At 42.3% G+C, this 17,990-nt stretch overlaps 1 protein-coding gene across 1 annotated transcript in view; it reads right to left on the reverse strand.

Moving 5' to 3' along the window:
• LOC308122391 (hippocalcin-like protein 1) overlaps nt 1-17,990 on the reverse strand; it is a 45,924-nt gene that overhangs the window by 4,030 nt on the left and 23,904 nt on the right. Inside the window, exons 2-4 of the mRNA XM_080484171.1 lie at nt 10,262-10,433; nt 6,635-6,916; nt 905-1,010 (exon numbers count right to left, since the gene is read on the reverse strand). Coding sequence (XP_080340297.1) covers nt 905-1,010; nt 6,635-6,916; nt 10,262-10,357 — 484 coding nt within the window. The 5' untranslated portion in view covers nt 10,358-10,433. The remainder of the gene's footprint in view (nt 1-904; nt 1,011-6,634; nt 6,917-10,261; nt 10,434-17,990) is intronic.

The raw sequence follows: 17,990 nt of genomic DNA on the forward strand, positions 1-17,990 counted from the left end.
AAAAAAATCTATTGATCAGAGTGCAAGTCATTCGATAGAGTGAAGAAAAAACGTCCAAAAAGAATGTGTTATGTTGAATAAAACCTTTTTTCTACGATTGCTTTGGTGGCCAGGGGTGTCAGACATGTTTTATTTCAGGGGCCACAAACAACCCGACTGTGGCATTATAATCTTCAAATTTAAACTCGTTGTGGCGCCAGGTATAAGGCCCCTTTTACAATGTTTCAAGTGTTTTCGTTTCAGAAAAGTTTCACGCTTACCCAGAAACAGTAGAGACTGATGTAGTTAGCATGACAGGCCACTAGTGGGTACTGTTGCGTGCATGGGCACAGGGAACAATTTGCTATAAGCGTGAACACTGACATTAATATAAATATAACATAAAATGCTGTGAGAAAGACCTCCCATAACCGTTGCGTTTTGGTTTGCAGTGACATCATGGCTTTGAGGCTAATGCTATGCTACCGCATAGCATTAACTAGCTTTCATGGCAGCATCATATAGCTGGGATCTCAGTGTAGTGTCAATAATCTTTGGAAGCCTGTGTCAAAAAGTCGATGGCTTCCTTAAATTTAAAAAAAAAAATATCTTACTTGTTTCTCTCCTGGGCCAGATCGGAGCCTCTTCAGGCCGTTTTTTTGCTCGCGGGCCTTATGTTTTGACACCCCGACCTCAGAGGAAGATCCATAGTGCGTTATTATTTTGTATTGTGTAAAGAGCTCTAATAATAGACGTTATGAAATCAAAGCTGACATATGCCATTTGAAATTCTTTGCAAATCTCTTGTTCCCAATTAAATGACCTCATTTCCAAGATTATCTTCAATCAAGTGAATACCCCCCCACCCCCAGCCCACACCCCACCCCACCCCACAGCCTCCCTCCATGCCATTTCCTCCACTCACCGTCATTATTGAGGTCCATTTGTCTGAAGATCTTATCCGTCCGCTTCTCCGGCGTGGATTCATCCTCTGGCATCTTCATCACGGAAGACACCATCTTGTAGATGGCCTGCGAGACAGAGAGGGGGAGAGTGAGTGAGCGAGGTGGAAGGGGGAGGGCAGAGAGGGCGGCTGGCTGGGCGTGTGGGTGGGTGGTTGGCGGCGGAAAAGATAAGTGAATTCAAACCAGCAGGGACCCATTAAGGAGCATCAGCGGGAGGGAAGTAAGACACAAGTGAAGTGAAGAATAAAGTCACGGCTTCTCTTGAGATACTGACAGACGGCCTTTCTAAAAGTCCACATGATTCACTGACATTCTCTTCCTTCTGACGCCGGGAGCTGCTCCGCTCGCAGAGCTTCAACGCAGGGTACGAGTGCCTATAGAATCCACGCCGTCGTGCCGCAGTGTCACGGATCGACGAGGGAGAGCGAAGGGGGGCTCGTGAGCCAAGCTCACGCAGTATCGATCTTCTTTATCGGTGGGACGACGCAAGCGTCCCCGAGTCCCCCGGTGGCATTAAATTAACCTCTGCCAGTGAGCGCCGAGCAGCGCACGGTATCAGCTGGCCTCGGGCGTAGATCTAAAATCAGCTTACGTGCCCATTAAAGCCTCCTCCGCTGGGAGTGTAGGGTGTAAAAACTGACAGTAGATCGGTGTCACGGTGGCGCTATCGGGAGGAGGAAGGAAGCTCGCAGGAAATACGGCCCATTTCGCTGCCTGTAAAACATTATCGCTGAGTTCATAACTTCTCCCCGTGACAGTGGAGATAAAGTCACAACGGAAGACGTTACAAACAAATACCAGACAGTTTGTTTGTGAGCAGGTGGATAAACACAAAGATGGATTGTGCGGATTGTGTAACTTCAGTAATCCATTATCCATCATCCATATCGCTGTATTCAAGTCGAGCTGCGTCAGTATGTGGTGCTGTATATGTCGTTTCTCCTGTTACTTTGAGATTCTGACTCCGTCTCTGATTTCAGGTTCTTTGATCCTTCCCCTCCTGCGTCTGATTGCTGCCCAGTGTTTCACCTGAATGTGCGATCGTCGTCACCTGGTGGCTGTGGTTTATGTTGTGTGTTCTGGCCGTTGGTTTATTTGTGTTTGGCTTTCCAGTGCCTCAGCAATAATTTCCTGATCTGGTCTTTTGGATATTTGGTTCTTGTTTTTTTTTTTTTTTTTTGGGCCGGATTAAAAATGAGCTTCTGTTTCACTTATGACAACGTCTAACATTTTGAGTTCTTCTCTGACAAAACACTACGGACAAAGTCAGGGTACAATCTGAACACCAGTCCATCACAGGACAAATTAGCATAATTAAAAAATAATTGCTAAATGACACCAGACGAAGACTTCACAAAAAAAATTGTCTTGATTGCCCCCTAGTGGCTTAATCCTCGATAGCACATTAACCTCACTGTGTTGGATCGGAATTGAGTACAACACTTAAACTAAATGAGTCTTGCATGTTCTTTCTGTACTAGCTTGAGTTTTCTCTGGCTCGTAAAAAAAAAAAAAAAAAAGTCTCGCAATCCGAAGAAAATCATGTTTGGTTGACTTGTGATTCTAAGTCCCGAAGGTGAGAAAATGGAAAACTTTCGTTGCGTACTCTGTCTCTCACCCAATGTTAATTGGGACTTTTCACGAACTTCTGTGTATTCAATATAGATAAAGCATGTATAGAGGATAGAGATGCTGAGAAATTCGGTTTTATTTGGTATTGGAACCAAACTTTACCAGCTCCACCTGAGGAAACTAGTTTCCCCTCATCAAAGAAAAATGATGGTACTTTCACTCATCAGCCATTTGGTGGCAGTGTTGCAATATAGCATCAGACATTTCTTTCCAGAGAAAACCTAATTCAAACAGAAAATCAAGCCAAACAACTCTCCTGTTTAACACGTCTGGCAAACAACAAACTGAATTTTATAAAGACACAAATGAGAAAATCTTGTTTCTGGGTATTGGCACATCTTAATTCAATCATTATATTCTTAGCTTCCTAGTACACACTGCAATGTACACTTAAAAAAAAGTCTTGTTTGAGTTTGGAATAAGGAGTATTTATGGTAAATGATAAAGTGATGAGGCCTATTACCAATATGTCTGATGTTTATAGGTTATCGTTTGCAAATATGATTGAATATGAATATTTTTACATCCATTGCACACCTACCGACAATAAAGTGTCACAGTAAGAATTCTTACTGTATATTGTGATAATTTCTAGACTAAACGAACGCCTTTGAGAGATGGGATCATTAGAAAATTTAAATTAGGATGCATTTTTGTCAGATTCAATTCCAGTCGGGCCTCAAGAATGGATATAAAACCCCCATCTGATTGAAAATATCTGATTCTACGGTTAAACAGTGGTTCCTTTGGAGAATTCAGACGAGGGCATGTAGGGTCAAGGTGTGGACTGTTGGCCAGATAATGTGTTGTAAAGCAAACCTGAGCTCCTTAGTCACGGCAATCTCTGTCTCACTCGCGTCAGACAATAAGACAATGGTCTCCACTCCCTCCTCTCGTCTCCTGTCTCCCCTAACCTCATTGAGCCTGGGGATAATCCCAGTATTCTGCACACTCAGGGATAAACTCCGGTTAAATTTAACTTGTTAATCCATGAGAACCCAAAGAGAGACACATACACACAAACAAACCATACAGCACGACTGAGCAGCCAATATCTCAGCACTGGAGTTACTCGACTGGTTCCAGGATTACAAACGACACTAATGTAGCTCTGTACCCAACAGCTCTCAAGCAATTTGCTGCATGTGCCAATAACGCTCTCAGGACATTAACTATGTCTTTCAGAGGCTTTGACTATCTCTACTTAAGCCTCCATCGACATATACTTATATCAAAGTATTACCCTACATACATTAGGTGAGGACTTATCACTCGTTTATAAGCGCTCTGGCCATTCTTGAGCGAGGAGAAGCATTATGAGGGTAAAACTACAGCGCCAGCAGTCTGCAAGTTCAGGGAAATTTGTGGGTCCGACTGAAATAAAGCGGTAATGGAAATGGTTTTGGTGAGACTTAAATGATTGTATAGGGTGTTATCGTGTCAGATTGGCTTCGGTTGGTAGTAATGTAATGTAGTAATGTAAGTAGACACGTTGCCATCCAAACAAGAAGTTGCCATTAAACTTCAATGGGACTCAACTGAAGTATGAAAGCAGCACAAACCAAATATGCTAAAGGGCCTCGTTTACACGACTACTAAACCTGTTAAAGTGGCTTAAATAATGAAGTTGCTAGAATTTTGTTTTTATCAAATCATTAAAATGCATGAAGGGAATGCTTTCTTTGCGTTTTGGGTGTCCGTTTATACGGCAATGGCGCTCAGAGACACTGAAAACGCAAGTTTATGAAAATGGCTCTCTTGCTCAAACTTTTCTGTCTCTGTCTCCATGGAAACCAGGGAACACACAAGGCTTTTGAGACTGTTACTACATGCACACCACGACCAGAGTAAATAGTTCTGCACATTCTCAGTAGATGGACAATAACAAACATGGCCTCCAGAGTGTCATGGCTCCCAGTTAATGTTTCTAGGGTATTGCTTCTCTGCACGTGTGTGTGTGTGTGTTTCATTATGAAAGCAAACAACAGCTCCCACTAGTGGATTGTTATGCTAACTGCATCGCTTTTAGCATTTCTCCCGTTTCCGTGGAAACAGACATCGATTTCGAAATGGTTCTTGTCCAAATGCAAAACATTTCTGAAGCGAAAATGCAAAAACGATGCGTTTCCGCTTGAAACATTGTGTAAATGTAAATATGGGTCCTCAGTCTGTGGCAGCCAGTCGGTGTTGTTATTTTTGGTTTGGCATTAGAAAAATTTCAGCTTCAAGAAAGAGAAAGAGGTAAACCCTAAAGATTCTCTTCCTTCTGAAGTTTCAAGTGCAGAAGTAAAGTCCATACAATGGGTGTCAAATCCGTCATTAATGAGATGGAACTAGACTGAAATCTATGAATTTGATGTATTCACTGCTTTTGCTCGTAATACTCAGAAAAACATCTAATTTGACAATGGAGCAGCTTTTTTTTTTATGTAGGACTCTGCAACCTGCTTCATCTAAATATTCTTATGGGAGCTCGAGCCTAGAAAAATCTAAACACATGTCAGACCATGAAGCAGTGTCACTAATTGCACTACGGTGTCACCTTAATAATGCCAGACAGCCTTAATATCCACACAACATGGCCGCCCCCTCTCAATATGCTGCTGGCACTTTCAGGATGGCCGTCTCTCCTGGACCTTTGACACTGGACCAGAACGGTTCCAGCACTTACTCTGTCACTGCTTCATGATTTGCCACTTCTTGGACTCCTTGATGTTCCAATTTTATTATCTGGCCATTAACCATTTGGCATTTATCAAAGACACTGGATTCATTTGCCTGCAGCACACAGGCTATGAAATAGTTTTTAGTGTATAATATCCAGACTAAAATCCTCAATCATCAAAATCACCGTACATGATGTATGTAATATTGACTTTAATACATTTAAGAGCAAATAAATGTCAATTCCGGTGGTTCAAAGTAAAAGAAAAGATTCATGAAAAATATATTGTTTATATTTACTGAACTTAAGACAGAAGACTGAGGACGAATGAGAGAAAGCGATGCAGAGCAACATCATTAAAACATCAAGAGATAATATATCGTCAATGTCATCCATCTGTTTGACCACACAATGATTCACACATTCAAACTCTAATGGTGACTGCTGGCATGCGAGGCTTCACACCGCAGACGGGAGCAACCTGAGGTCCCGGGTCTTACCCAAGGAGAGAACAGTCATGACGAGATCAGGGATTAAACCACCAACCTACAGATTAGAAGAACCAAACTACCAGTTGAGTCACAACCGACCCTGAACTGCATTGGTTCAGCTGTCCTCCAATGGTCTTGAATATAGTTGTAATAATAGGACTGAAATCTACCGTTTAGGTGTCTGTTTACAGAGCCACTGACGACGCAACTTTTTGAAAAATGGTCCATCTCCGTGGAAATGCTTTCTGACATGCTGCGACTGCGCACGCAAAACCACGGTACGAGTTGACGGACAATGACAACGATGTCGTTGGAGTGTAAATGAAGAACTTTTCTGAAAAGAAAAATCCATGAAATAATGCGTTTTTGCTTTGTCATGCAAACGTGACCTGAGTCTGCCTGTGGTGTGTGAATTCTTGATTACTAATATGCTATAACACAGTTAGTCTCATCTCTACTCCTTCACCCTATCTCTGTTTCCTGCCTTGTTATATTGCTTATTCCATTATTACTACATTCACTGTAATTCTGATATGGCCTTAACAGATGCGTTTGGACAAGCTAATCCGCATCTATGGGGCTTGATAAAAACTGAAAAATGCCTTTTTATCTGGCAGGACAACTCAACCTATGAGACCTTTCAAGGTCGGAATAAACAAATCGTAATAAAGGGCACCACCGTGTTGTGCGACTGTGGGAGGAAACCGGAGTATACTTAAATATATAAATCACACTAAATGGTTAAACATTCTGATCTTTTGGACCTTTGCTTCAAGAAAACTGGAGCTCTGAATGTTTTATTTGAATACCCGTGCCCTAAACAAATATCCCAGAAAAGAAGCTTAAGGGGAACCTGAGGCACCATGCCTCAACAGAACCAAACAACAGCTTCCTCCGCCCACCTGTACGATCTCCAGCATCTCGTCACGGCTGATGTAACCGTTTCCGTCCAGGTCGTACATGCTGAAGGCCCACTTCAGTTTCTGCTCCAGCTTCCCCCGCGACGTCACGCTCAGGGCGATGATGAACTCCCGGAAATCTATCGTCCCGTCACCGTTGGTGTCGAACGTTCGGAAGACGTGCTCGGCGAACTTCGAGGCGTCGCCGTAGGGGAAGAAATTGGCGTAGATCTTCTTGAACTCCTCCACGTTCAAGGTTCCACTGGGGCAATCCTTCAAGAAGCCCTGCGTCACACAAGTGGGAAAACAAGTGTGTTGGCTAAATGCAGACTTGACGACAGCGTGTAAAGAGTAACGAGCAGAATGGGAAGTGGTATTGGTGGATCTCTAATGCTGGCATTTCCACATTCTGATGCCACCAAAGGGTTTAATCCTCCTCCACCAATGACTGAAGTTAATGTCAATGTTTTTATATCCACAGTACGTCGAAGTCATGCATTAAGGCTTCATAGAAATCCAGCACCGTGGTGATTCTACAGACTGGATCAACCACAGAGCAGGTAAAACATCCCCAGTCATGGTCAAATACTTTGACTTTAATAAATGTGGCGTTCAAACCAAATGTATTTAGAGTAAAGGCAGCCCCAGACCACAGAACCCATTGACCATATTGACTAGAGACAAGTGCAGGTCTTTAAATAATCCCTGAAATGGCCGTCAGTCCATCACAAACACAGAGAGACGGACAATCACACGCTAACAACCAAGAATCAGATTTCTGGAAGAAAATTTCTGTCCATTAAACATTCCATTCGTGTATCTCTTCATTTAGGCCTTTTGAAAAGAAGCTTATGGTCTTAGACCGACGAAAGCAAAGGCTATCTTCTTTTGATAAAGCTCTTGTGTTTGAGAAGAAAAGCGAAGGCAAAAGTCACATCGGTCTCGGCCTATGTTCAGCGGAGAGAAAAACTGTATTTTACAAAGACCTTTAAGGGAGAGGCAGCGAGGCGACAAAGTCATTGTCCCAGTTGGAAGACTGGAATTGCTTTTTGAACGCCGTTAAAAAAAAAAAAAAAAAAAATCATCAAAGGTGAAGTTGGAAATTCAACGTGGCCGTGATATTAATAAAAGTGTTTGCGACCTCCAGTGTCTGCGACTTTCGCCGCGAACGTCATGGTGTTAGGCTTTTACTGTCCTCTTCCCAAAACATTAAAAAACATCTTATCTCTCCGACACTCATGTTACAACGAGGTCATTTTGTTGAGGTTTGACGTGGAAGGACCTTTAAGTTTTGACGCCGTGCTGAGTTTTTGGTTTGCTTTCTACCACCGAGCCTCGTGTAGAAGCATGTAGAAGCAAGGAGAACAAGACAGTAGATGTATTAAAGGATTGCACCTTTCTAAACACAAGCACAACCTTTGCGTGACGCCAAGCAAAAGGCTGATCTGTTGACGATGCGTACGGAGGATCGTGTTCAAGATCTGCGAGAAGTCTTTTTGCGAATCGACGGATTTAAGCACAATGTGATTTACAAGATTTGAAAAAAAAAAAGGTTTGCGTTGCTTGTGTTTGCACCTGTTTTTAACTCGTGAGAAAAGATGGAACCGACTGACTCGGGCCCCGTTTGCACGACAACGTTCCAAGTGAAAAGGCATCGTTTTTCGCATTTCCGTTTTTCAGTAAAGTCTCACGTTTACGAAGCTACGCTTTGAGCACAAAATGTCCGACAATTGCGACAACTATTCCGTCAACAAGGAATAATCAGGATCTACATAATGATTAGATGACATGGGATGCCACACCACTCACAACTATGGTTCTAAAACCCTGAACTCCCACACATTGGTGCCGATTTATACTTTTGGCTGTGGGCCAATTTCAAAAAGTTGCATTCCAAATGGCTTGGGGCACCGTCGTCGTGGAAACCGACTCCCAAAACACAACAAAAGTTTTCCATTTTCACTGGAAAACACTGTCGCGTGAACGTCCTTGTTGCTCTTGTTATTTTTCCCACAGCTTTGATTTTGTCTCACGTCCAATCACAAGAAAATAAACGCTTCACGCAGATCGTCCTTGTGCCACCGGGGCCAAGAGTACACGGTGAATACTTCTCTTTGTCAAACACGCTGCGCACTACCGGGCGTCCGGGAGCCGTTAATCTGCCGAGAGTCGTGACGACTGTTGGTGTGAAGAGACCTGGAGTCAAACGGTCAGACGGGTGTCGGACGCAACATGTACGGTTCTTATTCGGGACAGCTGGCACAGCTGTTCCATAGGTCTAATCCACGCAAAGCTGCACGGCCGCCATGTGTACAAGATGAGATAGTTCACGCGGTCGGGCCAGAGCCGAGCTCCATATTGCCCGGGGGCTAATCCGGTTGCCCCACTTGGACGAAATGGCTCTGCGTGTTGATGGACGGCTGCCGGTGGAAAATATGCTCACATTCAGAGCTGCTGATGGTGTTTTTGCTCACCGCACAGGCTTTTCTCCTGGGCCTGGTCTGTTCTGGGACACAGTGACCCCAGAGAAAGTTTGTAAAAAAAAACAACCTGTTTACTATTGTCCCTCAAAATCCCATCGAAAGTCAAAATGCTTGCTATGACACAGTATTGCTCTGTTCTTACATTGCTAATAAAACAAACTGATAAAGGAGGATATATGGAAATCAGGAATTTGAAATTACTACGGGTGTGGTTTCATTACAAAAACAAACTTCAGCACCCACAAGTGGCTCAACATGAAAAGTTAATAATTTTCAGTATTTCTGCCATTTCCATGTAAGCGGACCTTGATTTTATAACATTGCTGAGTAAATGCTAAACTTTTCTGAAACAAAGGCACAAAGATGATGACTTCTCCTTCCAAACTTTGTGTGAACTGGGACTAAGTCGTGTTCTGGTTAAAGCTCCAGGTCAAAACCAGCCAAAACTCTCATAATCCTCTAAACAGTAAAATATAATATAATAATATACAATATAAATAATGGAATCGCACTGTGCTTCTATTTCCCCTTCTAAACCGAGGCCATCATCAAGAGGGGTTTTTCTATTGGACCTGCGCAAGATAGAAAAAAGCTTCATCAATCCAGTGGATGGTTTCAGTCTGGCTCATAAATCGGATAACGGATAAGACATTTGTACTGGACCTAATAATCTTTACAAAAAAATCCTCTTGTTCATGTTTTCATCACAGCAACTGTTGCTAAAGTGTGTTCTTTTCAGGACACAGTTACACAAATCCATAACTTCCCTACGAATGCATGGAATGTGTAAGCACAGGCAGAATAAACAAACCACCTCACTGGAATGTGTTGGCTTGTTTTTCTTACAGTAGGAGGAATTAAATTCAACCGCTTGTTGTGCATATTAAACAATACGCGAACGCCAGACTGGATCAAAGCTACATTAGTATTAACAGAAAAAGTGCCACTCAAGCCAAATCGTACCTCTTGGTTATAGTTAGAGCAAACAGAGTGTTAATATTGGAGCAGAAGTAAATAAGATTAAGGTGAATTAAAGCATAATTACTGATTAATCTCTCCAAAGTGCAGTGGTGTGTGATTACAAGGTACAATGATGTGATGAAAAGCCGTTTTTCATGCTGTTCAGCGTCAGCGGTCCAGTCTGTACCTTGTACCACTCCTGCAGCTCGTGGTCGGAGAACTCGGTGTTCTCCCGGAGGTCCTGCAGCATCTCCGGCCGCAGCTTGCTGTTCTGTTTCCCCATGGCGAAGCGACGGGACTCTCAGGTTTCCTGTACGGCGACGGCGACTACGGCACGAGCCAGGCCGCGTTCTCCACACCTGTCAGTGAGGAAAGAGAAAACCTGGAGGTCAGCGAGTTAGGATGACTAACAGGGAGCGAAATGCAAACAGCAGAGTTTTATATATATATTCATTCATTCATTCATTCATTCATATATATATATATATATATATATATATATATATATATATATATATATGCATGTAGCCTAGGAATGAGACTGAGGCCCTGTTTACACAATGTTTTAAGTGGTAACACAACGTTTTTTGCCTTTTCATTGTAGAAAAGTTTCACATGTACACGACAACGTCCTGAAAAAAACAACAATATCCCTTTTCACAATGGTGCACATGCACGGTAGCAGCGTTTCCGCCATTTACTCATTATCAGGCCCGAGCATTTCCACAAACAATCGTTTTTGCCCGTCTACACGGCGACGGAGCCCGAGTGTTTTCGAAAAGTTCCGTTGTCGTGGAAACCGACACCCAAAACGCAGAAAGCAGGCCTTAAATCAAAGTACCTACAGCTACAAGTAGAAAGAAAGACCCTCCAAAGATGGAGAACGTTTCATCCACTACGAAACCATAAAAAGATAGAAGAAATAAATTTTCTTCCCCAAACCAAATCACAAGAACAAACATGCAACGACCCTTTGTGTGACAAAGTCAAAACGGCCACACGACTTTGTCCATCCATGCAAAATGTTTCCTGCTTTTTTTTTTTTTCTTTTGTTTCGCCCAGTGTAATCAAAACTGGTACTGCTCTCACAATCCTTTTTGACACGAGATGTTATGCAACTCTGCAAGTCCTTAAAATGCTGCATCACAGGGGCAGAAACATTAAATAATCCCGAGCGCACATGGGTGACGTCAAGCACTAGCCCACTGATCACATTTTTAAGGGTTTATCTGGCCAGCCTTGTGTGTGTGTGTGTGCGTGCGTGCGTGCGTGCGTGCGTGCGTGCGTGTGTGCGTGCGTGCGTGCGTGCGTGCGTGCGTGTGTGTGTGTGTGTCTGTGTGTGTGTGTGTGTGTGTGTGTGTGTGTGGGTGTGTCAAATCAGCCTTGCGGTGCTGTATGCTCGCATCCCCTAATCTTCCTTTAGCTCAACCTGCCGGACAAAATGCGATTTCAGGCATTCAGCTGTGCAATGAAACTGTGTTTACAAAACAGGATTATTAATCTGTGTTTACGCGTAAAAATTTTATTTAATGAATTCATTTAGCCATTATGGACTTACGGCATTTTGAATTTTGGGGGAAGTAAATAATGGATTATAGTTCATGTTCTGGATTAGCAACACAGGGTGAAAGGTTTTAACATTTTAATTTAATGGTCGAGAATAGAAATTCTATGGTCACGGAACTAGATGGATTTACTGTCAAACCTAATTTTGGCTTCATACAAAGAATCATAAATGCTTTGGTTCTTAATGATACAACATTTTAGGAAAATTAAGAAAATATGTCAGTAAGTGAGTAAGCTGAGATGTTACTTCAAGCCTGCCCAATCTTGCACTACTAGGGAGTACCACGAGAGGGTGTGTTAAGGTTTGTAGTATTCTTTCTGCAATATGTGCAAATACTAAAAGATGGTCGCACATAAATGGCTGAAGATCTCAGTAACTACAACCTAAAAACTAGGAGCTCACCACCACCGCTTCCTTTTAATCAAATAGACCTAAAATTATCAATTAATTCTGATTAATTATCTCTGATGGGGCTGCATGACATCAGCAAATCCTGATCATATAGATTAGCAATAGATATGAACACTAACGCCGATGATATCAATGCCGTTATGCTTTGAGATCTGTTTTTCAAAATAATAGCACAAACATTTTCCAGATATCTTGAAACGCTGCGCGTGAACGCACAGTGCAGTGAATAGTTTGCTGCAGTTCATTCAGTATTCCGTGGTTTATTGTGCATGTTGATATCTTGATACTGGTACATGTGTTATATATTGTGCAGTGTTACTTTGTGACATAATAAAATGTCTGTCAGGGAGTTTCTAGTTATTCTACTTTATCTTGCCGCTGCTTCCCGAGCAGCTTCGAGTGAATAAAACACAATCAACAACACGCTTTTTAACTTTGCATCCCAATCCTCTCGACGACTAATTAGCCTGACTTCAGTCATCAAAGTGTGTGTGTGTGTGTGTGTGTGTGTGTGTGTGTGTGTGTGTGTGTGTGTGTGTGTGTGAGAGCGGGTAATTTTAATGGCAGCTTCATTGTGAAACTCTCTGATCTCCAGCTTGTCCAGATTACTCTGGAAACGTAGGAGGTGAGTCCGACTGACAAACGGGAGAAGAAACGCTTGTTCGTTTCCAACGAGTCGAGACGTAGGCTGTCCAGCGAGGTGGACGTCGTGGGCGTCACGGGCGTTTATCACTGCCCGGCGACAGCTCTGCAGTGAGAAACCCCTCCGCCCCGACCCACCTCACCTTCTCTCTCCACGGCTAATGAAATAAGACTCATCCTGAAGTTATTAGAGTAAACGCTTGTAACACTGACAGTAATGCTTGCAGCCAAATTCCCAGGCCACTGGACGATGGAAGTGTAGTCATCCATTATGATTTTGTCTTTTCTGTTTGGGGACTGCTGAGACTCGCCCGCATGGCAGATTAGGACAAAAAAAAAAAAAGAAAAAAAGAAAAGATCCATTCTGCACCTGGCTTAGTGAGAGAAAGGTTATACTGCGCCCAGGTTTACTCAAAATCTACAAACAGATAAAAAAATGATCCTAGCACTCATTTTCAGTACGATTATTATTATATATAGTGCCACAAAAGCAATATTGGTTAGATCTACCAACTCATTCAATCATCCAGAACTCCAGATTCATTTAAAACTGCGATGTGCAATTTTTCAACACATTTACCAAAATCTCTGAAACAATTGTCACATGTACAATTTTTTTTATTTATTTGTAATTCCTAAGCAGAGAGATCATACAGTCCAGTTTTCATATCAAATCCAAAATCATTCAAATATTACACATCTATATAGTATATCATCTATAATATCTTTCAATAGTCCAAGACATGTTTTAATGATATTGATCTTTCAGCTATTGCTCTGCCCTTCATTTTCATATACTTTCTAATCAACTATGTACATTTCTGAATGATAAGCAAAAGCAAACAGATAAACTAAAAACAAAACAAACAAACAAACAACTCAGCCTGTCAATCTCACTCATCTATTTATAAGAGTATACTCAAAGCACAATCTATTTGGTAATGCTGTAAAGTCAAAATTTCATAGAAGGGAAATTAAAGCAAACCTGGTCTCTGTGGATCAACATATACGACTCATTTTTTCCAACATGTACAATTCAAAAGACAGAAAACATACTCTCAAATACTTCTGTATTGCGTCTCGCTGCAGGTACCTGTATTGACGTCGGCATAATGTTCTATCCTGAAGTACCAAATTGTGCCACAAGGTGGTATATTGAGTAGATGTAACATGTAGTCCAAAGACCTTGGTTAATATCCGGGAGACGAAAAGCAGCTTCCATTGGAAGACGTCATACAAAATATGAGGAAATCTGTCTCATCCGGTGGAATCACGTCAGCATTGCGCGCATCCTCTAAATTTGGTGCTAATGTTGCGAGACGGCACAAAAATCACAATAAAAGCCATTAATTTTTTTAAACCGCTCGCTAATAACAAAGTAAACTGGAAAATCGTTCATCACCAACATAACAGCAACAAAAGTGGTTACATTATACCCTATGATATAACATACACTAAGTCAAATAAAAAAAAACTTTTAAACCATTAGTACACACCTATGTGTATCGATACACTTCGACCAATCTGTTATTAACAAAAGGCAGCCTTTTTTTTTTTTTTGTTCGTTTGTTTTTTTAATGAATGGTTTCTTTGACCCGGTTGGCGAACATCGCTCGTACGGCTCCGCTGTTCTCACAGACAGATGTGGCATCTCCAGCGTGTCTGTGAATGTTTTTTTTTCCAGCTGACGGACAAATTAGAGCCGTGTGTCTGGCTGCCCGAGCTCAGAATCTGCACTGAGAAACTACCGATGCATTGAAAGAGATGTCACTGAGGCATGTGAGGCGGCTGTCTGAGGCTCAGTACCAGATAAGATGATGGGTCGCATATTATATATTACACTGTTTTTCAATGACTTCACATATCAGAGGTCCAACAAAGTTTGTATTCAAAGTGTTTTTTTTTCCAAAATTCCAACCTTGAATGAAAGTCCCTCGAGTCAGTCCTGCAGACTGTTTCTTAAGCTTCGGGACTTAAAGTGTTTTCACGGTTTATTAAGTAACAGTCACCTATAGAGAGGCCAACTTGGACACTGCTAGATTGTTTTTCATCACAAAATCGAATGAGTTTTTAACCGCACACGCGATCGTACTGGACGGAAATAAATCAAACGAGCCGTGTCTGCAGTGCTGCGTTTTTCAAATCAATTTGCGGGCCTCTATAAACAGGCACTGGTCTTTCGGTCCAGCGGGCTGTGAATGGACTCACCGCTGTGACTTAGACGAGTGTTTCGAAAACACACGTCACTCAACCGACGCACCGGAACGAGCGCACGCACGCACACACTTTGTAGTACCTGCGGAAATTAATGATCGCCTCCCACTCTGTTCAATTGTCGGTGTGAGAGCGCGGCCACAAAGTAAACAGTGCGTACGTCAGTCTGCCGTGTTGGTGGGCTGGAGGTCCGGGGGCGTAATGGAAGGAAGCTTTAAGAGGTCGAGATTCAACTGCTGAAACAAAGACGTTTTTCAGACCTAAATATAGCTGCTGAGAGACACGCAGCTGAGATATTTCATCAAAAGCAAATGATGAATATTTTAAACACTGAGTGTTTTGTGTGTCTAATATGGGGTTTCGACCTTTCTTTGTTTTGCAACCACAACAATCCGGTGATCAGGAGATCTTCGCCCCTCTTTCTATCTCTGAACCATAAACGGCAGAAAGTCTCCGCCCCAGTCTGTTTCTGCAGGTTTCTTCTCCTTACAGGAGAGTTTTTAACTTCACACCGTTGAGTCTTTGAAAGTCTGTAATTTACAGTCGAAAGGTAACAAAAGGTGTTTGCAGAAGACGAAGCCACGGCGGCCTTCGGCTGCCTCCATCAGCCCTTCACTGACAGGCCGCGGCCGTCCGTCACCAACGACTCTCCGCTCAGACCGAACATCTGAAAGTGACAGACAGACGTTGCCGGTTCCTGTAACCACACAACCTTTCCTCTTCTAACACGCTGACCCTTTCACGCCACTCTCAGGGGACGTTATTACGCGTACGACCCTGAGACGGCGGAGGGAGGAGAGGAAGAAGAAAGGATGGGAGGACAAAGGCAGGCTTGTTTGAGAGGAAAGGCAGCCGTCGTTACAGCCGAGTGCCTCTGAAACTACCGAGAAAAAAAAAACCAAACCAAAAAGCTTCTTCTCTAATTTCTGCTCAAGCCTTAAAATGTCACATCACCACACATGGTGCAAAGACTTTGGACAGCTCTGTTCCCTAATTGCAAAAAAAAAAAAAGAAGAAGCGTCAGTATAAATTTCAAACCTGTAAGCCAAAGAAAGTTTTTTATCCTTTTTATATTTTCCCATCTGGCACATCTGAAGTTTGAACGTCTTTCACCTTGTAGCTTGATCAGTAAACCCTCATCAATGATATTTCCCCTTCATGTTACACACTAAATACACACATCAGCAGGTTTAGGTAGATTTGTGCACAAAGTATTTAGCCAGTACACAGTGATGTATTCCAGGGTATACATGGCTATATGGTGTCGAAACACTTATTTATCATTCAGCATCGTCGGCTGACGAGCCAATCAGAGGCCGGAGGAGGGCGGGTCACGACCACAAACGTCGCGAAATGAGAAATTATCCCAAAATGCTATGGAACAGTTTCCACTAAATATAGTCGTTTTACATGCCACTTTTGCTAAAAAAAAAAAAAAAGATAAAAGTATACCGACTTCTCCCTATCGTATTGCAACTGCATAACCAAATGTCTGATGTTTTTGTCTTTTTTAATTCTAGGAAAAAAAAGGGTCAATCGAGTTATTGTCAAATTGTACCAAAGGTCATGATTTGTTGAATTAAAACAGAATCCCTACTTCTACCAGAATCTATAGTTTCTAACATAACATCTCGAACTTTATGTGGATTCCATATTAGAAACCCTGAGGCATTTACTTTTTTTATTAATGTGCAGCAGTCAACATATTTCGTCTTGGTGCAACTTATGAGGACAATTGTAATATAGTTACCTTGGACTGTTCATGTGAATGCTGAGGTTTGTCTGCGGGGACCCTCAGGTCTCCAACTCAAACGCAATAACAAGACGCCAGAAGGCGAGAACTTTATGATAAAATCCTCCAGGATTGAATCCGAATTTATTTTCCATTTAAGCCGCCACCGCTGATATTTTTCACCAGCAATATAATTGGACTTTTTTATTTTTATAAATCCATTTAATAACCTTCAGAAGAACCTGGTGGCACATCAGCAGACACTAAAAGTAATTTAGTTCTTTCAGTTGTGTGAGCTCCTCCTTAAGGAGGATTGAAGCCGGTTTTCATGGCAGGTTTTTACAGACTCTTCCTCCCACTCTGAGCCTGGGATGAATTCTCTGGGTGCCCGTGCGAAATAAACCATATTAAAAGCATATTGACGAACCGTGGTCAGGGAGGCCTCGCCATTATCAGAGAAGCAGAGGACACAAGATGCCCAATATCAGGTTTTTAATAAAGAAAAAGCCTGTTCCAGTAAATCTCGCCAGGTTTAGCAATAAACTGAAGGGAGAAGGCAGCGATTGAGATGGAGAGTCGAAAACATGAAGAGAGGCAGGAGGAAAATGAAATAGAGGAGCCCAGAGAGTTGGAGAAAATTTAAGTCCAAAGTCCAATTAGATATTTTTAGCAGTGAAAAAAAGGATCATTTTTGGTTTATTCACGTTTATATGGCAACGTGCTGAAGATGATGTAGCTATCACGCCAGGCCACGAGGTGGTGCTGTTTTGTGGTTTTTGTAATGAAAGCAAACACGAGAGCACAAAACGCTATAAAAATTAACAAAGGAGAGTAAGATAAGAAATAAGATATACTTTGATTGTCCTCGTGAGGATATTTTCTCCTGCTCTCGGTGGAGCTGCAGTTTGCAGGAGTATCAGAACAGAATGAGAAAATAATGCATGCGTGTATTTATTCATTTATTTGTTTGTAGGGGCATTTTTGGTAAAAGTTGGTAAAATACATACGTACAAACTGGGTGAGAGAGGCACCTCATGGAGGAGATCAAAGGAGATCAGCGTCTGTTGCCATGGAGACGCTCCCTGCTCAGTGAATCACACAGTGATGTAGCTACCCGACCTACCTAGTTAGCATCGATACGAGCTAACAGCTAACATGCTAGTGGTGCTAACTCGGATTCCGTAAACAAATGTGGCCTTGGCGAAGATCTGCGCTCTACCGAGTGTAGTTCTATAGAACGAGCTGTTATATCACAGATATGGAATTAATGCACCATGTAAGTTATTGTTGGTTGTTTAGCAGCTTGAAAATTAAAAACTGCAGCGATCGACGGCGCCCCAGGTCGTGAAC

Source organism: Lipophrys pholis (assembly GCF_963383615.2).
Source record: "Lipophrys pholis genome assembly, chromosome: 17".
Lineage (NCBI taxonomy): Eukaryota > Metazoa > Chordata > Actinopteri > Blenniiformes > Blenniidae > Lipophrys > Lipophrys pholis.